The sequence below is a fragment of the Papaver somniferum genome, chromosome 3 (assembly GCF_003573695.1).
Source record: "Papaver somniferum cultivar HN1 chromosome 3, ASM357369v1, whole genome shotgun sequence".
In the NCBI taxonomy this organism is placed as follows: Eukaryota; Viridiplantae; Streptophyta; class Magnoliopsida; order Ranunculales; family Papaveraceae; genus Papaver; species Papaver somniferum.
The window spans coordinates 2,382,223-2,403,825 of NC_039360.1; the positions used below are offsets into that span (position 1 = coordinate 2,382,223).

Genomic DNA, 21,603 nt, shown 5'->3' on the forward strand with positions numbered 1-21,603 from the left:
TCCTTGCTGGATTGTTTGTGTGTTTGAGCTTTGTGATCCACTTTGCACTTATGGCACGGTGCAGTTCTTGGCTAGGTGGCCTGGTTTCTTACAATTGTAGCACTGGATTTGTGAGAAATCACGATGAGTTTTCTGAGAGTTGAGATGAGTGTTAAAGTTTGCACGTGAATTGACTGCAAACACTGCTGGTATGTCTGGTTTGATTCTTTTCCGAGTTTCTTCAGTAATGAGTTCTGACAATGCGGCTTCGACAGACGGAAGAGGTGATCGATGGAGGATTGAGGCTCTCACAGTCTCAAAGTCATCTCTTAATTCCATTAAGAGCTGAACTAATCGAGACTCTTCTCTGTAATTTTGCCATAATTCTATATCAGTTGTCCAGTTCGGTTCCATTAGTGCTAACTGGTTCCATATGATTGACATCTCAGAGTGAAAATCTGAGACAGATTGTTCCATCTGTTGTTTCATAGATCGAATATCCTGTTCTAACTTATAACGTTGAGAAAAGTTTATCTGGGTATACCTTTTTGAGAGAAACTCCCATGCATCTTTGGCAGTCTCAAAGCTTGTAAGTTGCATGATTATAGATGTTACTACTGTGTTGCTTATCCAGGTTAATATTTTGTGATTATTGATCTCCCATCTCTCTGCAGTTTCTTCTCCTTTATCTTTTCCTTTGTCAGTGATAACGACTCCGTTTGCAGGCTTCTTAGCTTTACCGTCAATATATTTTCACATGGCTTTTCCCTTGAGGAAACTTCTCATTAAGAAAGACCAATGATTGTAGTTTGTTTCATCAAACTTCACAGTAATGGGTTGATAATCTTCACGTGACATGTTGGGCTGTGATGAAGAAGATATGACACTAGGGTTTTGAGTTTTATGATTCTGATACTGGTTACTGGTTATCGTTTGTTTGTTGCAGCGGAAACACGATTTGATTTAGATCTTGACTGGCTCTGATACCATGACAGAATTTGTCATGGTATATTGGATTAAGGTAAAAAGTACAAACGAATTATACATGTGCGTGGTCTTATATACAAGAACCAGAGATAAAACAGGAAGGAAATAACTTGGTGTACAAGCCAAGTAATGTACAAATACAACAGATATGCTAGAATAACAAATATGGTACATCTGCATAACATATATGGTACATCTTCATAACAAATTATGCATCTGGATAATATATCTGGATATATCTCGTAATATTGCTATCCTATAGAGTTTAGGTCTAACAACAACATATCTTTTACTACTGGCCAAGGGTAAGATTGCTATCTTTTTTTTCTCCCTTAATTGATTTCAGACAAGGGGTATTGATTTTGTGGTTTTTTTCAATTTATGGTGTAGGTATTGCGATCCTGTGGAGTCTAGGTCTAACAAAAACAAATCTGTTAATACCGATTATTTTATGTATGAGTATTAGGTTATTTTGAAAAGGGGCTTTCATATCCCGTTTAGTGGTATCATTTTGTTTGTCGTTATGATTATTCTCTTGATCTTTGTTAATACAGATTATTCTGCCTGAACATATTTTGTTTTAAGTTGATTTTCAGTTTTGTCAAGTATGATGAATTTTTTTTTTAAGTATGAGAGATTTGAAGTACTTTTGGTTTAATGCAGGTGAGGGAAGTCGCTTTTTGACAGATTATAGTGTGTGAGTTTAATTAGCCGAGATTTCCCGGAGGAAAATATTGTAAATTTCTGTGTCTTGAACTTTAAAGTTCAATTTTTTATTGTTCAACTGTTAGCTATGTTGTATTTCAGTTAAGTTTTCGTTTGTTCTGATCATAGATGCTCGATTTTTGTTTGTTGTTTGTAGTTTTTTTAGTAGTAGCTATGGAGGCACTGAAGGATGCAACACAGGATATGCAACATGAAGACATGTTCCTCTTACAGATTTTGTAATGAATTTTCCTCGGCCCTTGGGTAGCCTGGGAAGTTTCCTTTTAATCTTTGGTAATTTAGTTACCTAGTATGATCTCTTGAAATATGTGTTTACATGATTCCTTCCAAAAGCCTACAACTTACCACCATAGAGTTCCGAAGTGGAGATGTACTGGTCGTTAGGTTTGTTGTAAATGAAGGAGATTGGTGCAACTAACCTGACAACCAATACGTTCTCCTCTCTATCTATTTTGGTGATTGAACTCTTATAATAATTAGTTTCTCTTGTTATCATTCGTATCTTGTCTTTTTGTTGATACAGTTACTAACTACTATTCTTTTTGTGTTTTGTGAGGATTCACTGATGCAAGGTCAAAAGGCTGGAGAATTCATACTGCGAATTAAGTTTAGAAGTCATTTTAATCTCAGGTTTGTTTCCTTACCTATTCTAATCTCTTTTATGATTCCTGCCAATAGATACAACTTATCACCATAGCTTTTGCCTGTAAATGAAGCTAATGGATGCAGCTAACCTGACCACTAATACATTTTTCTCTCTGATTCCGTTGGTGAGTAAACTCTTGTGATTTATATCATTCTCTTTTTGTATCGAAGGAATCATTGATGGGAAGACTTTAAGCTGGAGATGTGTTCTTGTCGCAGTACCAGCTGAAGTGCAGAACGAGATATGTTATGTTGTTCCCGCAAGGCAGTTCAAGATCTGGAATAATTTCATACTTACATTCAATGATGATTTAATTGAAATTATTTTATTCCAAGTTATTGAACATGACTTGTTGGATAGGTATATTTTTCACAAAGCGTGATCACCTTATGAATCAAAGCAGTAACCTGACAAGTAGCCTTGTTAATTCCAGTTGGTGAGTTAACTCTTGATATATTTAGAGTTTATTACGATCTCCTTCCCTTGATGAAAATTTGGTTTACTAATAACATCGTTCTTTTGGGTTTTCGAGGCTGTTCGAGGATTCTTTGATGTAAACACCTGAAGCTGGGTCAATTAAGAAGTTTTTTTTGGCGGTTATGAGGTAATTTAGTAGACACTTATTCTAATTTTCCCAACTGGAAGTGGTCATCTCCTGACTTATTTCTGCACTTTTCGTCTTTTCAGATTGTTTGATAGGGCACTGTTATTTATATATAATAGGAAAGTACCTCTTGTCTCTCTTAGTAATAAAAAGTGTAGTTACTGAAAAAAAAAATTTGGACATGGGTCGTTTGCTTGTATGACAGGTTTGCAGGTAAACACAAGCGGGACTGTTTTGGCGTTGCAAATATGTATAAGGGAGTGAATATGTTAAGGATACAACAACTAAAGCCTATATCAGTGGCTTGATTAGCGCTCCTTTATCATGCCAGCTACCAGAGAATCATTCCTCAATCACAGTTGTACGGCCTGTATCAAAGGAATGATTTGTGCAATATTTCTGTTATTCTCATTCATGTAATATCTGCTCTATTTAGAGTAATGTAGCTCATATAAAGATAATTCTCCACCAAGATAAGTGTGGAAGATTTCATCAAATATTTCTTCTCAACTTGGTATCTCGCCAGCGACCCTATAAGCCACGCTTAAAACCAGAAATAGTTCATCTTCATCATCATGTCAGCACCAGAAACTACAACACTCCAACAGATCCATGTCAATCACCTTATCGGTGTCAAGCTCAATGACACAAACTATTTGCTATGGAAAACTCAGTTTAACCCACTTCTGAAAGGTTATCGATTGATGGGTTATATTGATGGAACCTATCCAAAACCAGCAAGAACCCCGCCAAATACTGAAACTGTTAATGCTTCTTACACCAAATATGAAGAGCAAGATAAAATCCTGCTTGGTTGGTTACTATCATCTCTCACAGAAAGAGTTCTTGGTCGTGTTTCAGGACTCGGATCTGCAAAAGAAGTCTGGGATGCACTTGAAAAGTGTTATGCACCCAAGACTCGAGCTCATCATATGAATCTCAGAAGACAACTTCATAGTCTTCAAAAAGGTAATAACTCTATGCAAGAGTATTTTTCAAAATCTAAACAGCTATTTGATACTCTTGCAGCATCAGGCAATGCTCTATCAGAGGAGGATATGCAACAGGCCATTTTGAGCGGATTGGATCAAGTATATGATTCCATTATTACATCTCTAAGAACAATGGAAAAGGTTGATATGGATGCATTCTATGCACATCTGCTTACTTATGATATGCGATTGGAGCAGCATATGTCTTCGCTTCAACAACCAGTAGCCCATGTAGTTGCATCCTCAAATGCTAGACCTTTTCAGAGGTCGGATCAGGGAATAAACCAGCCACCTAATCGACCACCAAATCGACCAGAACAAAGAAGGAACCAACCTCAAACTAATCAGGGTGAAGGACCATGTCAGATATGTGGCCGTAAGAAGCATAGTGCTCTACATTGCTGGTTTCGCTTCAAACAGGATTTTGTTCCTAGAAAGCCTAGACAAGCTGCTTATCTTGCATTACCAGGAGAAGGTGTTGACAATCAGTGGATAACTGATACTGGTGCTACTCACCATTTCACTGCAAATCTCAATAATCTAAATGTTCGTCATGAATATGATGGCACTGAACGTTTCCATGTTGGTAATGGTAATGCACTGCCAATCGAGAATATTGGTAAAGCTTCTTTCAAAATCAATAGCCGCTCTTTCAATCTAAATAAAATACTTCATGTTCCTCAAATAAAAGTCAATTTTTTATCAGTTTCACAGTTTTGCAAAGACAATTCTGTATGCCTTGAGTTTCACTCTAATTTCTTTGTTGTAAAGGATATCCACACAAGGACAATATTTCTGCGAGGAAGGAGTAAGAATGGACTCTACATCTTTGATGGAGTGCGAGAGATACAACAATCCAATCCATCTACCTATGTTGCAGAAACTATCCCTATTTGGCATCAGCGTCTAGGATATCTGATGCTCAAAACAGTTCTTAAAGTTGTTAAGCAGTCTTCCCTTCCAGTTTGCAATAAAGAGTTTCAATTCTATCATTCTTGTCATGTTAGCAAGAGTCGTAAACTCCCCTTTTCTAGTAGTACTACTGTTATTGACAAGCCATTGAGCTTGATTGTTTCTGATTTATGGGTTTCCCCAAACTTATCTAAACATGGTTTTCGTTATTACATTCTTTTCCTTGATGTCTTTTCTCATTACACCTGGATATATCCACTTCATCGTAAATCTGATGCTTTGCCTATCTTGGTTCAGTTCAAAACAATGATAGAAAACCAAACTGGCATAAAATGAAAAAATTTCAATCAGACAATGGGGGAGAGTATAAAAAATTCACATATTTTCTCAATGAGTCAGGGGTAATACATAAGTTTACTTGTCCTCACACTTCAGCACAGAATGGCATAGCCGAACGTCGCATTAGACATATCACAGAGTCTGGTCTAGCCCTATTGTTTCAAGCCTCAATGCCAACTTCCTACTAGTCAGAAGCTTTCTCTACTGCCTGCTATCTAATTAATAGACTCCCAGCTTCTCAAACTGAAATCAAAACTCCTCTAGAACTACTTTTCCATAAGCTACCAGATTACATTATATTAAAAGTCTTCGGATGTCTGTGCTATCCTTGTTTACGACCATATATCTCTAACAAGTTAGAACCAATGTCAAAAGCTTGTGTGTTTGTAGGCTATAATAGTGCTCACAAAGGTTATATGTGCTTATACCTTCCATCCAATCGTCTATATATCTCTCGCCACGTCAAATTTGAAGAGGACATCTTCCCATTCTCTGCCAAGCAGCAGGTAACTTCATACAATACACTACAGAGTCAGTTATGTACTAGAATATTGTCTTCTTCTCCTCTCTCTGTATTACCAATGTCTCATATGCAGACCATGCCACTAGCTAAGCAAATGGTGGCTCCTGAAACAACAGCATCATCATCGTCTATGTTACCGCAATCCTCAGTTCAACCATCTGTTGACAGTGCACATCGCAACAAAAATACTGGTACAACTTCTACAACAATTTTGGGTTCAACAACACAGCAACATCAACAACATTCTATGGTGACTAGAGCCAAAGATGGCATCAGAAAGCCTGTCAATAGATTGTGTTTAACTGCCACCAAACATCCTTTACAAACTGATAAGTTTTTCGAGCCAAAGTCATATACAGAAGCATCCAAAGATCTGAACTGGAGACCACCCATGGATGAAGAAACCAATGCTCATATACGTAATGGTACATGGACCAAAGTACCATATGTTGATGGAATGAATGTCATCGGTTCCAAGTGGGTGTTTCAAGTTAAGCAGAAACCAAATGGAGATATGGACAGAAGAAAAGCACGGCTAGTTGCAAATGGTTTTCATCAAAAAACAGGTGATGACTATGGTGAAACTTTCAGCCCCGTGATCAAGCCTTGCACTATAAGATTAGTTCTATCTATAGCAGCAACACATAATTGGGATATGAAACAACTTGATGTTCAAAATGCGTTTCTTCATGGTGTGCTTGAAGAAGAAGTTTACATGAAACAACCTCCGGGGTATGTTGATCCTGAGAACCCAACATATGTGTGTAAACTTAATAAGTCAATATACGGCTTAAAACAAGCTCCGCATACGTGGTACTCCAAACTCAGCTATTATCTGATTGATTTGGGGTTCAAGGGCTCGATTGCTGATTCCTCCTTATTTGTGCAACAATCAAAACAAGGTATTACCTATGTACTTGTTTATGTTGATGACATCATAATCAAAGGCTCTAGTTCACTACTTATCAATAAACTCATAAATGATTTGAGTACAGAGTTCGCAGTTCGTGATTTGGGCAATCTCAATTATTTTTTGGGTATTGAGGCAATTCAACAAGGTGGTACAATCATACTCAGTCAGCGCAAGTATATTTCTGATTTGCTTAAACGTACAACAATTGATGGTGCAAATCCTGTCTATACTCCTCTTGCAGCAAATACAAAGATACTACGAGTCGGCAGCAACAAGTTTGATAATCCAACCATGTACTGAAGTGTTGTAGGAGCTCTTCAGTACCTTCATCTTACTCGACCAGATATTGTTGTTGCAGTTGCAAAAGTTTGCCAATATATGCATGATCCGTATGAGGAACATTGGGAATTAGTGAAGCGAATTCTTCGTTATCTAAAACACACAGTTGAATATGGTATGGCAATAAGAAAATCAATTGATTTATCACTAATGCTTATTATGATAGCGACTGGGCAGGAAATTTAGATGACATAAGGTCAACAAGTGGATATTGTATCTACTTTGGTGGCAATTTGATATCATGGAGTGCAAGGAAACAACGCACTGTGTCTAAATCAAGCACTGAAGCTGAGTATCGAGGCGTTACAATAGCTACATCAGAACTGGTAGGGATTCAGTCATTGCTCAAAGAACTAGGAATTCCTATATCTACTCCTTCTTTATGGTGCGACAACCTTGGAGCAACATATCTTACAGTCAATCCGGTGTTTCATGCACGTACTAAACACATAGAAATTGACTACCATTTTGTCAGAGAAAGAGTTGCTAGCAAACAATTAGAAGTCAAGTTTATTTCTTCTAAAGATCAAATTGCAGACATCTTTACTAAGGGCCTAACTTCACCAAGGTTTCAATATCTCAGAGACAAGTTGAACATTCGACAACTCATGCTCAACTTGAGGGGGGATGTTAAGGATACGACAACTAAAGCCTATATCAGTGGCTTGATTAGCGCTGATCCTTTATCATGCCAGCGACCAGAGAATCATTCCTCAATCACAGTTGTACGGCCTGTATCAAAGGCATGATTTATGCAATATTTTTGTTATTCTCATTCATGTAATATCTGCTCTATTTAGAGTAATGTAGCTTATATAAATAAGATAATTCTCCACCAAGATAAGTGTGGAAGATTTGATCAAATATTTCTTCTCAACTGAATCAACTTGTAACCAAGATCAAATTCTTGAAATAAGTTGATAGAGAAGGATTAGACATGTGGATCTGCAGCAATACCTTGGCATGTGCACAAGTGGGAAGATTATTATTTTTTGGTTGTAATTTTCAATAGCCTATAATGAGCGATGATACACCCTACTCAATTGCTCGCGATAGGGGAATCCAACGTCCAAAAAAATCGTTTTCAACATTTCACAGCATTCGGATCGGAAGTGGTTACCAATTCCCTCAGTTGGGATTTTGGATCGGGAGCAATTGTATGTTTCTTCAGTAGCTTGGCATGTGCACAAGGGGGAAGATTTATTTCTCAGAATCTTCGTTTGCTTTATACCCACAGAAAGTTGTTGTCTCTTTTTAAACGTAAAATGTAAACACAAACGGGACGGTGTTGGCGTTGCAAATATGTACAAGTGAGGGAATCAACTTGTATCCAAGATCAAATTCTTGAAATAAGTTGGAGCTGCAGCAATACCTTGGCATTTGCACAAGTGGGAAGATTATTATTTTTTTGGTTGTAATTTTCAATAGCCTATAATGAGTTATGATACACTTCCCTCAAAGCATGACAGAAAGGCGGCAGGAAACACGAACCTTTCTTAATCCACCACTACTTAAGGATTCTAGACGTAAGACTCTTGTGATAAGTAGACAAGTTGAAGGATGACTGCTAGGCAGGTGCTGTGTTTTTAAGATGTGTGTGTTCTTAAGTTATATGTGCTGAACATATGAACTAAAATGTAACACGACGTTATTGAAAACAGTTGAGCAGCATTGTCTTTTTTTTTTGCACAAGATCTTTCACATGTATTTTTTATCTTTTATGTAAGAGTTTTTCTTCTTGTGACTTGTGAGTGATTCTTGTTTACATGGTGAGTTCAATGAAGACAAGTCTCAGCGTTTAATATGCAAATGGTCTGATGCCGGTGTTGGCTCTCTTATTACATCGTCTGAAACAAAGTAATGCATGCGTGAAAAGCAATATGGATTAATAAATCTCTTTCAGTGGAAATCTGACAAAGTTAGGCATACTTCCAACTTCAATATAGAAGTGCCAAAAATAAATAAAAACATATTTAATTAATAATAATAATAGTAAAGTACAACAGAGAATAAAAAAATAACATAAAACCGAAAATTAATAAGCAAAGTCAAATTCTAAATCTGAAATCTAAATTTTTCTTCAATTTAGGTTCAAGTTCAGCCGTCAAGTTCCTAAGAGAGTAGCTGCTCTGATTGACGGTGAACTGAGCTTCTCCCAAAAAGGCCAAAACTTCATTCTTCAGTTGTGACACTTCCTGTTTGTTTTTCCTCTCATATTTGGCTTCAACATCCTCAATAGATTCCAAGGTACTAGTTCTCCTCAACTTTTGCCCCATAAGACATTCAGAATTATAATCATCCTCCTTTGCAACCCATAAGCACATACCTACCTTTACCAAACCACCACGGTTATCCACACCATAATGTTTTTTCCAAAATTGGTTACTATTAAACTCAATCTCTAAAGACATTGCATCAGTTAAGTCGGACCAATCTTCTGTAAACTCCACAATCGCCTGGCTAATAAACCCATCATTAGGAGCCCACAAACTACGTACCTTCACCGGATTAAACTCAGTCAACTTCTCTTTAATCGCCTTATCGTTCAAGTGTCCCTCATAATTCACAACAACAACTTTCCATGGGTATACAGATTTCTTCTTCTTCTTCCCCACCAACACAGTAGATGATGCTTCAACATACATACGAAGCTTACCATATTCTTTATCCGACTACCTGGCATTTAATTTACGGTCAGATTTTGTACTAGGCGATTTCATTTCTTCTAACCCATAAGGAACCTGCAACTGCTTACCGTATTCTTTGTCCGACAACCTGACATTTAATTTACGTTCAGACTTTGTAGACTTTGTACTACACGATTTCATTTCTTCTACAACTCTCTGATTTTGTATGAACTCTTTTCTAGTGTCTTTAATTGTATAAAATCTCTTACACACTTGAAATGAAAAAATCATTGAAAGTTTATCAACTTCAAAAACGTTGTTTTTTTAATGACTATGGATACAATAGATTTTTTCGTTTTTCTTCTGTATACAAAATGGGAGAAGAGAATTGGGTTTATATCGGACAAACTTGGGAAAGATGCAAGGTAATCGAACTGATATGTCACTTCAGTGTAAACCTGCAAAGTTTCATTGATACTTGATAGGGACTTAAAGCAACTCGAAGACACTACAATACACTAGCTTTGTTAGGTTGTAATAAAGTAGACACATACTACGAAATCTACTTTTTTTTGGCTGAAGCATATCTAATCGATTGCTATTTACAAACCACATTTCACATGTATCTAGGCAAAAATGCGTTTTACTCCCTCCTTGGCATCCAAAGTGGGTAAAAGGGTGCAGATTTGAAACAAATTCACTGAGAGCTTGGTAAATTCACAGAGAAGTCATACTTACATCCGATTTAACACTTTTGGATAAAACGGTGTTATCTTTTCCTAAAATACACTTCTTCATAATACCCTTCCCGTGGTGGTGATGAAGCGGTATCTTGTTCTCAATCTATCTGTAAATCGACGAGATAAGTTGCATTGACATAGTCAAAGCTTAAGTTAATTGACAAGACTCAATATTGTTGTTGTACAAAAGGGACGTGCATAATCCCAAACAACCTGCAAAGTCCGATGCGGGTGAAACAAGGCTTGTACACAAGGATTTTGCAAAGGAAGAAAAATGACTGTCGGCTGAATTATATATAGAACATGCAAAAGATATTTTACAAAAGTTGCGCCATAATTCAACTAAACAAAGGTACTTAGATCCCTCTTAGATAACAATAAATTGTTCTACTGCATTGGCCAATCTCTTTGAGAAATCAACAGTTCGCACCTTGTTAGTAAAAAAATAAATGTTACCAAAATAAACTGACAACGTAATAGAGTCAGATGCATTTAGAAATCTCTAGATTGGAAATTTAAGTTTAGACTGGGTGTTGCTATTCAAAAAGGGGTTGGTATCCAGCTTTTTGCTCGGCTGCCAACTAAAAACTCCTTTGTGTAGTTACTAGAGTAATAGTTAGAAAAAGAAATATTTAAAAGTATTTGGAGATTCGAACTTGAGATGTCCAGTTTATCGTACCAAAACCCTTTTAAGAGAGCAATCTCATCCAGATTGACATAGTCAAGGCAAGTCAAATTGACAAGACTTATTGTTGTTGTGCAAAAGGGTTGTGTACATTCCCAAACAACCTGCACAGGCCGATGCGTGTGAAATAAGGCTTGCACACAAGGCTTTTGCAAAGGATGAAAAATGACTGTCAGACGGGCTTGAACTGGGGCATCCTGAACCGTTCATTGTTGGTTCGCATCAGCCGTTAGATTAGAAACCCTAGATAAGACTATAAGTACCAACAACTTACGAGCAGAAACCCTATTATTTTTGGCTTCTCCTTTCTCGCCGCAGCTCACTCCATCCTTCTCTCTCTGCAACCAAAATCATTTCCTTCTATCTGAAGATTAACAATAATCTATTGCTTTAATCAAAATCACTTGATCTCAGATTGGAAGGTGAGATTGTTGGTTTTTTATTGTTATTTTTTCGAGAAACTTCATTCATTTTTGCTTAGGGTTTTCAGTTTATTAATATTTTTTTTTCAATTTCTGGTGCAGGTATTGCGTTAATTTTGGAGTTTAATCTTAATCGAGCAGGGTAATGATATGTTAAAACTTTTTTTTCCTTAAATCAGATTTGATATGATCTAACTTAATATGATGACTCCATGGATTGAATTTTGATTCTAAATCACCCTGACCCTAACTTGAATTGTAGATAATAGAAACATTAAGCTTATTTAGAGATTGATTTCTCAATTGGTCATTTTGATTGTTATGTTTTTGGGATTCATTTCTGCTTAGGGTTTTAAGTTTTGTGAATATTCATTTAATTTGACGATGCTTAATATGATGATTCCATGGATTTAACTTAATATGATGATTCCATGGATTGAATTTTGATTCTAATGTACCCTGACAAGGGTTTCAATTGTAGATAATAAAAACATTAGGCTTATTTAGATTTTAAATCTTAATTGGTCATTTTGATTTTTATGTTTTTCGGATTCATTTCTGCTTAAGGTTTTAAGTTTTGTGAGTATTCATTCAATTTCTGGATCTGTTTTGAAATATTATCTTTTTGTTTGTTTTTTAGGCCAGATTTGATATGGTTTAATTTTAATTTGAAGATTACATTGATTGATTTATAATTCTAATCACCCTAAAAAAGTGAATTTGTTTTTCAATTGTACATTTGGTTTAATTTGTAGACTAAGCAGCCTCAATGGTCATTTTGAGCTTTATTTTTGTGATACGGCCCATGAATCAGAAAGACATTTCATTTCTCTATGTTTAAGTTGAAGTTTTGTTCTGAATGTTAATGTTAAACTCAATCAGTGTTTGGTTTATCGGGTTATATTAATGCTTGGATTGCAAATGCTGGAAATTGAATAGGTGGGTGTTTGCTCTAGCAAGCAAAAATGTATCGAGATCTTTCGACAGGGGTGCTCTATTTGGATACAGGACAACTAGGTATAATGTTGATAAACTGCTCTTTTTTTTAGTGCTGATAAGAATTATGCCTTCTCATCTATCTTTGAACCCAACATGTTTTTTACTTGCATCAGCCGTGATGACGCAACTGTTTTCTATCACCGGGATAACCCTGTATACCCACTTGCCGGATAAGTTGTCACAACTGCACTACTGGAGTTGGAGGTTTTTTTGGATCAATAACTGGCGTTGGAGTTGAATGAACACAACTTCAAAACCAACATTAAAGGCAACACATCAATTAAAGAGCTAGTTGTTATGTCTGATAGAGAGGGGACGACACAAGAAAGAAATGCTTACTTGGAGCACATGGTGCAAGGTAGCATCTTCACATTTTTTAATTTGTTTTTAAAATTAGAAATAATTTTCTTCTAACATAGTGTAATCCTTGCAGGAATATAATGTGTCGAGTAGTCTCACAACGGGAGGGGGAGTTTCATCGCCTAACGGACTAATAAGTCCGACCAGGATTATTTTGGCAGTTGAATAGAATTAATTTTCTTCAACCGACGAGTAATCCTGGCTGGAAATGCAAGACCTACAACAATTAATTTGATCAAACACTTTGCTAAATCCATGTGGAGATTTCCTGCACTTCCTGGTATGATCTTCATCCTAATTCAATTATTAGTCACCTTTCTAAAGTAGGTTCTGAACTCACCTATTTTATGAAGTTTATCATAATTTGAATAGGGCATGCCTTCTGCTGTTACTGGCAATGGGATTGCCAGAGTTTTTAATTGTTATGTTGCACAATTCCTTCACTCCTTCCTCCATAATTCCATTTACAACTATCCCATAGATCATAACATCTCATATCTTTCTTCTAATTATAACAGATGAATGTGCCCGGTTCATTTATTTTGTTTTTAAATTTGTGTCGAATATGATCCACTGAGTCGGACCTAGTAAAGTTCGTATTGGAATAGTTCACTTCATCTTCTTTACCCATTTCTGCTATAGAATTCGAATCATCTGCTTGGTGTAAAGAATTTTTTTTCAATAAGGTTGAACCGAAGATCTGTTTAATAAGTTGTTTATGAAGTAAATTAGTGATCATCTCTACCATTGTTAGCATGCAAATCATCTGCTTGATGCAAATCATCTTTACACATTGCAGATTAGAACCCATAATCCTTATTATAAACTGTCTTCTTATCAAAATAAATAAAAAAAATATCATAAATTAGCGGCAGGGATCCTTGCATGTTTACCTCTCTTCTCCTGCTTAACCTCTGGATATACCATCTTACCCATCCCCTTCTCTACTCTTGCTATTGTGTGGGTAAATCCAGGGGGGCATCTTTTTCAAGATAAGGCTCCAAGAATCGTATCTCATCACCATCTGCAGTCAAACCTATGATGGGATGATTAGGATCCTCTACATCAAAGAGGGAAGGAGGAGATGGTGGAGGATTTAGTGGTTCCACATCACCCTTGTAATCTTCTATAAAATGGCGTTTGAAAAAATTGTCTTTTGGAACCCTTTCACTGAAGATTTCATCCTCATTTAACAATTCTGGAGTCTCATATCCCACACCGTAGTGATTGATGAAGAGTATAATTGTCATTGTCTAATATGTTGTCTAACTCTCTCTCTGTTTTTTTTTCTTGTGAAGCACTCTGTTTTTTCCCTTTGTTTTTGTTAGAGTTGGGGAGAAGATGAACAGATTAAATTATTAAATCAGAGATAAAATGGAGTGTTAGATGGAGTATAATTGCCACTTGTCTAATATGCCTGCTGTGTGGCTCAAAAATCTAGTATAATCGCATCATCGGTTGCGACAAAATCAAATCAAAATGCCAGCAGCCTGCTCTAATTAGGCTTAAAAATCTAGTCCCAGTATTGAATGGTCTTGTCTGTTCAGATACCCATGATGAACGGTTATGATCTTTCAAAAGATGGATGATCCACAGATGAAGGGCAGTAAACCTCTCGCTCAGTGCACAGTGGGTACCGAATCATTATTCCACAAAATAGTTATCAAGTCAAACTAAGAAGCTTATATCTAAAATAGAAAATTAATGTTTGGATTTTAGAGATAAATAGAAAACTAAGGACATGCTTTGTACCTCTTGGATGGTGACTTGACTCTATTGGAAGTAAACAGTGCAGAGATTTCGAAAAAGCAATCCTAATAGAATCGTGACCAATTTTCAAATTAAAGATGCTTTCCCTGTAAGCTTTTTCAAACTTTATGGATACTTCTTCCTGAAAGTGTAGGTCAACTCCTAGTACTCAACGTATTTCTCTTCAGGGCCTTCTATAAATATTGAATCTTGATGTAGATACTACTTGAACGAGTGAAATCCTGAATTAGTGTGTTGTTTGTTGTATTGAAAACATGTTTGATTATCTTGAGGAGGTTTTGGAGTTAGTATTTCATTTCCTTACATCACAGAAAGACCGGAATGTTGTTTCTATTGTTTGTAAGTTATGGTATAGAGTAGAGAGACAAAGTAGGCAGAGTGTTTCTGTAGGAAATTGTTACTCCATTACTCCTCAGAAATTTATTAATAGGTTTCCTGGAGTTAAAGCTCTTACTTTGAAAGGTAAGCCTTGCTTTACTTATGTTAGTATGGATCCTAATCTTTTGGGAGGTATGGTATATCCATGGATCGACGTTATGGCTAAGAGTTATCCGGGGCTATAGGAGCTACGGTTGAAGAGAATGCGTGTTTGTGATGCTAGCCTTGAACTGTTATCTCGTTCGTTCCCCAATTTCAAGTCGATTGTACTTATCAAATGTGACGGGTTTACTACGGATGGCCTCGCTGCGATAGCAGCTAACTGCAGGTGAAATATCTTTGTGCTTCTTGTCTTAATTTTGTTTTGTTTATCTGATTGAACACGGTTGTTGTTGCTGAATGCTCATATCATATCCAAAATTATGCGTGGTTATAACTTATTGCATGTTGCCTCTTAGGGAAATTGCATTAAAATTATTAATTCATATGCTCAATTAATTCGAGTCTATGGTTCCCGTTGTTTCAATTGAATTTCGAACTTCTGAAATGGGTATCAAAATCCATCAATTAGACAACCATATGGATAGATGTAGATCCAAAAGGTGCTCCTTACACCATGAAGGTGGTTCCCTTCTAGTTGTTTATACAAGAAGAGACCTCACAGTGGAGCCAAGAGATTCCTGTGTGTTGGAATTCAGCAATTTAAGCATTATTGCTTGGACCGAAACATGATACTAAAAAGCCAACTGTATGCTGAAAACAGAACATGCACATGTTCTGTCCTAGTGTGGCATTCACACTATGCACTTTTTCATGCATACCATTTGTTGTTAACAGCTTTTAACTAATAGCCTCTACATTTGAATTGCAATATGCTAAATGTTCCTTGGGTGTTAAAACTTGATTCTCATGGCCTTAGGAAAAACCGTAGGAAACTTATAATTACATTCTAATGAATGTTTTGTTTTTATAGGGATATTAGGGAACTAGACTTGCAAGTTAGTGAAATTGTGGATCGGGGCCACTGGCTGAGCTCTTTTCCACAGACATGCACTTCTCTTGTGTCTTTAAATTTTGCATGTCTAACAGGGGTTGAATTTGAGGGGGAAGCCCTTGAGATGCTTGTTGCAAGATGCCCAAACTTAAGAAATCTAAATCTAAACTGTGTTGTGCCCATTGCGAGACTCCAGAGAATCCTAACTCTTTCTCCTAATCTCGTTGACTTGGGGATCGGTTCATACATCGATACATTCAAGTCTGAGACCTATGAGAAATTCTCTAATGTTGTCCTCGACAATTGTAAGTATGTCAGGAGTTTGTCAGGGTTTTTAGAGGTTGTTGAAAGATGCTTACCTGCTCTATATCCTATTTTCTCAAACTTGACTTTCTTGAATTTGAGCGATGCAACGGGAATCGACGGTCCGGAACTCCAGAAAATGATTCTTCGCTGCAAGAAACTTCAAAGACTATGGGTTCGATCTCTTAAGACAATTTTGTTCATGTTATACTTGATTTCTCTTCATTATATTGATGATCAAAGTTTACATTTCATATGCAGATACTGGATAAAATTGGAGACGACGGGTTAGTAATTGTAGCTACTATTTGTAAAGAGTTGCAGGAGTTGAGGGTCTTTCCATCCTTTGCATATGATGGCGGTGTAACAGAACTTGGGTTGCTTGTTGTGTCCATACGTTGCAAAGATCTTAATTCATTGCTATACCACTGTCAGCAGATGGCAAATGATGCACTCTCCTTTGTTGCCAAGAGTTGCCCCAATTTGGTTAGCTTTAGATTATGCATGCTTGACTCTAGAAAAGTTGATCATATCACATTGGATCCACTAGATGAAGGCTTTGGAGCAATTATTAAGTCTTGCAAGGGGCTCCGGCGTTTAGCACTTTCTGGTCTTGTGACCGAACTGGCTTTTAGGTACATTGGTATGCATGGGGAACAAATAGAGATTCTTTATGTCGCCTTCGCTGGCGACTGTGATAAAGGAGTGCTTCATGTGTTGAACGGGTGCAATAAACTCAACAAGTTGGAAATCAGGGATATCCAGTTTGGTGATACGGCGCTTCTGACAAACATGGGAAAGTATGAAGCAATGAGATACCTTTGGATGCCATCTTCCGATGTTACTCTTGGAGGCTGCAACAGTCTTGCAAAAAAACATGGTGAACCTTAATGTGGAAATCATGAATGAAAATCAGGAGAAACTTGATGACAGTCAGAAGGTATCTGAGTTGTACGTATACCGATCCCTAGCTGGACCCACCGGCGGAGCCTACGCATGGGAAGGGTAGGCAGCTGCCCTCAAGAGATGCTCCAGAGTATGTTTTGGACCTTGTGAGCGAACTACGAAGGGTAATCTTTGTTATGGTGTTACATATAACTCTGATTCAGCGGATTACGCACCACATACCGTTTTAATTTAGCTCTTTCTTGTAAGAACAATGCTGGCAGGCTGAGTGGTACATCCACAACCAATGCCAATACGACTCTATTGTATTGCTCTTAGTGCCTTTCTAGGCCTAAGCTTTCATTTTATAAAATTTCCTTTTCTTAGTCGGTATTGTATGTACCATTTTCCACCTGCAAAAGCTTGGGTAGGCATTTTGTTAATATACACATTTCTCGTGTCAAGGTTTTATCTCCCCTTGACTTGGTCAAAGCTGAAGTCGTCTGTCCAAAGGTTCGAATTCTACGCCTGTTATTTTCTCTCTCTCTTAAGTTTGTAAATGAAAGAGACCAAGTTGACCTAGTCAAAAGTAATAAAGATAACATTTACAGTCTCAGTCACTGTAGAATCTTTTACAGGATTTCGCTTTCAGAGGAGAGTGAGAGAGAGAGAAAGCAGAAAATCAAAGAAGAAACAATGGTGAACGAGCAACAACAAGAGAAAACACTGTTAATAAAAGCGGCACCACTGGTACGAAAGAAACTAGTTTCGAAGAAACCCAAAGAATCAGAACAACCAGAATATGAAAATCCGACGAAGAAACGAAAAGAAACAAAACAATCAAAAGATGAAGATTCAACCCTAGCACAACAAAAAAAGGTACTACTATTTCTACTTCCTTGATTTCTGTTTGAATTTGAAGGATTACAACTAGATTTTTTACTAGATTTGATTTCAAATTCCATGATTTCTGTTTCAACTTAAAGGATTAGAACCTAGGTTTCTACTAGTTTTGTATTGCTTGAAGTCTGAGCACAAAATACATATTTTGATTTGATTTGTGCTCCATGCGTTTTCTGTAGCAAAGCGAAATACTGGATCACAGGATAAGAAGAAACAAAAAGAACGTGCAAACGAAGAAGATTAAACCCCTATTACTGTGAAGAAAGGTACTATTATATGATATTCATTTCCTTGATTTCTATTTCAATTTAAAGGATTACAACTTAATTTTTTACTAGATTTGTATTGCTTATTGTGCAATAGGTTTGTTAATAGGTATGCATGTATGATTTCGTCCATGATTTTGTATGACTTTGTATGAATTTGGGCATTGTTTGATCAGAACAAGAAACAGCCAGAAAGGTACTAGTTTTGTATGACTTCGTATGAATCGTTAATTTGTGGTTCTCTTGTTTATGTAGCCAAATCAGATTCAACAGAAAAAACAAGATATAGGTGCAGTTTTAGTGGAATATGTTACTTTGTGAATAAATTTTTTGAGAAGGATGAACAAATCAGAAAGCAAGAAAATAAAAAAAGAAAGCCAGATAAAAGTTTAGTGTGGTTCACTAAACTGCAGTTAGAGAAGCTTATGGATAGCCCATTTTGGAATGTACTAAATTTTTTTATTTTTGGAAGAAGAACGCATAAAGCAGATTGGTGGGGGATTAATGATGCCATAATGAAAATAGTGACAAGGTACAACTCTGATACTGACGAAGAACATGCTTTTGTTTTTCACGATTCAGAAAACAATCCTGTGATTGTAAAAAGCTCATCTGAAAAATTAGCTTGTTTTTTTGGATTGAAAATTGTGGACTTTGGAATCGATTCAAGTAGAGTATTACAAACGCCTTCTGAGATAGTGTCTGATTCAGTGGTAGATAGGATGCAAGCTTTGATACCAGGTGACAAAGATGATTCTCAGATGCAGAAATCGTTAATAGAGAAGTCGATTCTACATATAATGCGAGTCAAACCAGAAGAACAAACTGAAAAAGATGCAGAGGATTTGGCAAAATTATTTACTCTTCACTTGTGCGTAACAATTTTCTTCACTCAACTAAATGGGTCCTTGAGTTATAAACAGTTTGGTGGATACTTTAAGACATTGCACAAAATGAATAGAACCTACTGGCCAGATCTTATACACTCTTATCTCATGGAAAGCATAAGAGGTCACATCGATTCACCCGGGAAAGTTTCCAGATGTGGGATGTATTTGTTGGTAAGTTTCCTCAACCTTATGCAGTCCTCTATATTACTTTAAATAAAGGATGCAAAATTGTAACCCAAACTACTTCTTCTGCAGTATTTGTTTGCTGAACATTGTAATGTTATAAAACCAGATTACACTGGATTGCCAAGGATGGCGAAGTAGTCGGTGGCCAGTATTGTTACTACAATTGAAGATGATGTGGGTGGAGTAATGAAACATGTATGTTTAACACTTATAACAGTTATACAATGTGCAGCAGTTATTGTACATGTGATTTGTTCGCAAAAATATTCTGCGCTTGATTATTCACAAAAATAGTTTTATGTGCAGATGTCGCGGACATTGTTAACACCTTACCTAGCTGAAGAAAAAAGAAACATAATGTGGCAGGAGGGTTATTTTGAATTACTCAGTAAGTATTCAGAACTAGTTAATTTCATTGAAGAAAAATCAAAAGATCATCTGCAAAACATGAAGGACAAACATAAGCCAGAGTCAGACTTGTGTAATAAGTCCTTACAAATGTTGGAAGCAATTTTTGACAAGAAAAGAAATCTAGCAAGTACTGATAAGCAGAAAGAAGCTGCTGGTAGTTCAGTATTTAAAGAACAACCTGATCTTCACAGAGGAGAACAAAGTGGTCTTTACAGCGCTGATATAAAGGAGAAAGAAGAAGAGAAGAAAGAAGAAGAGAATGATGGTGGTTTAGTACCAAAAAAAGTTGGTAATGTTTCTGATTTTGAATATGACTTCGAGGAGGCTGCAAATATTGGAAGTAAAATGGTAATGGATGTACAAGACCATCCCGATTTCCCATCCAAAGAAGATGCATTAACTCATGGAGAAGAAAATAAAGAATGCGAAACTAATGTGATAAAAATTGTTTATGAATCCAATGAGAAAATCCAGGAAGATGGATCTCAGAAGACATCCAATGAGAAGCAGGTTAACCACATACCTACATGGGCTAGAAAACGGTAACTGGTGGTGGATTTCGGTTTTGCTTTTGAACATGACTTTACTATTAGTTGTAACATAAATTTAATGTGGATAATATCTGCACACTAGATTTGCATCTGAATCACGTTCAATTTCTTTCGTATTTTTTGTCCAGTTTTTTTTCGTATTTAATAATTCTGATTTACTGTTTACTCTCTCAAATTGTTGATTATCAATTGACGATAAGAAAATGACGGCAAAGAAGATGACAACGAAAAAGATTTACAAAAGGAGGAGAAAATGAATTTGGTTTTTGAATTTTTTCTTAAAGAAGTAGTTATGAAACTGTAATAAAGTTAGAGCAGACGAGTAGAAGACAAATTGATTCTTATACCTTTCTTTTTCTCCCTCCATTTGTACTTGTACCTTGACGTGTACAATATTGGTGTTGTGCAAAAGCGTTGTGTATATTCCCAAATAACCTGCACAGGCAGATGCGGGTGAATTAAGGCTTGGACAGAAAGCTTTTGCACAAGAAGAAAATAGGGTCATCCTCAGTCGTTCGTTGGTGGTTCGCATCAGCCGTTGGATTAGAAACTCTAGATAACCAACCTCTTTTTATAGAGTTTATATAAGGACATATAAGTTTGAAAAATCAGCCATTAAGAGACTCAACCATATTGGTCCAAATCCAAAAAAAAAACATTGATTCTGCTAGGAGTCCATAATTTACTTTTGGAGAGATCCAAAATAACTTAACTTACAAAGCAATTGAAAGGATTGGGGTTTAGGTTCATCAAAGAAAATTGTCCACGACACTGAATTTTAAAACACAGCTAAAACAAAACATACAACAGATGAAAAGTACTGCTTGGAAAGCTATTGGTTTCACAATTCAGGACAAGTTTTAGCATAATGACCTGGCTCATGGCAGTTACTGCAGGGCATTTTTTTCCGACCTTTGCCTGCTTTTTCACCAATAGAGAGATATCACTTCCTTTTTCGACGACCATTTTCTGGCGCTGCTCGATATGGAGGCAACACTATGAGCCCATTCTCTGGCACAACCAAGCGTTCTTGACTCAGTACTGGGTTTATCACATGAGCATACATTGATCTCCATCTGAATCTTGAATAGTAATCTCCACACAGCGGAATAACATTAATCTTCATGGTGATAACTACTGCAATGGCGTGTGGACATGGCAAATGCTCGAAGTTAAAGACCTTGCAAGTGCAAGACTTCTGCTCCAGATTCACATAATGCTGATTATTATTAACTGCCTCACCCACTTGGAATTCACCATCACATATTTTTAT

General features: G+C 36.6%; 2 protein-coding genes and 1 pseudogene across 4 annotated transcripts; 2 read left to right on the forward strand and 1 right to left on the reverse strand.

Moving 5' to 3' along the window:
- Positions 1–8,981: 8,981 nt before the first annotated feature.
- LOC113360850 (factor of DNA methylation 4-like) lies at positions 8,982–9,935 on the reverse strand. Its single transcript, XM_026604294.1, has 2 exons — positions 9,716–9,935; positions 8,982–9,632 (listed from the first exon to the last, which is right to left on the reverse strand). The coding sequence occupies exons 1-2, from the start codon at positions 9,740–9,742 to the stop codon at positions 9,009–9,011; spliced, it is 651 nt and encodes a 216-aa protein (XP_026460079.1). The 5' UTR covers positions 9,743–9,935; the 3' UTR covers positions 8,982–9,008.
- A 4,882-nt stretch (positions 9,936–14,817) lies between these two features.
- Positions 14,818–17,247, forward strand: LOC113358911 (annotated as a pseudogene).
- Positions 17,248–17,766: 519 nt separating this feature from the next.
- On the forward strand, positions 17,767–20,446 carry LOC113355134. 3 transcript variants are annotated; one of them, XM_026597913.1, is made up of 5 exons: positions 17,767–18,002; positions 18,206–18,292; positions 18,548–19,353; positions 19,438–19,563; positions 19,675–20,446. In XM_026597913.1, the coding sequence occupies exons 4-5, from the start codon at positions 19,555–19,557 to the stop codon at positions 20,323–20,325; spliced, it is 660 nt and encodes a 219-aa protein (XP_026453698.1). In that variant the 5' UTR covers positions 17,767–18,002; positions 18,206–18,292; positions 18,548–19,353; positions 19,438–19,554; the 3' UTR covers positions 20,326–20,446. The 3 variants fall into 3 exon arrangements, with proteins under 3 accessions (XP_026453698.1, XP_026453699.1, XP_026453700.1); XM_026597914.1 differs by having other exon boundaries at positions 19,475–19,563; XM_026597915.1 differs by lacking the exons at positions 17,767–18,002; positions 18,206–18,292 and having other exon boundaries at positions 18,552–19,353; positions 19,475–19,563.
- The last annotated feature ends 1,157 nt before the right edge of the window (positions 20,447–21,603 follow it).

What these genes read in the sequence shown, in the direction of transcription:
- LOC113360850 (XM_026604294.1), bottom strand. Translation starts at nt 9,742, where the DNA reads ATGTCAGGTTGTCGGACAAAGAATACG. An exon ending in GTTGTCGGACAAAGAATACG is followed by an intron (nt 9,633 to 9,715) that starts GTAAGCAGTTGC and finishes AATGCCAGGTAG; the next exon opens with TCGGATAAAGAATATGGTAA.
- LOC113355134 (XM_026597915.1), top strand. Translation starts at nt 18,718, where the DNA reads ATGGATAGCCCATTTTGGAATGTACTAAATTTTTTTATTTTTGGAAGA. An exon ending in GATGTGGGATGTATTTGTTG is followed by an intron (nt 19,354 to 19,474) that starts GTAAGTTTCCTC and finishes TTATAAAACCAG; the next exon opens with ATTACACTGGATTGCCAAGG.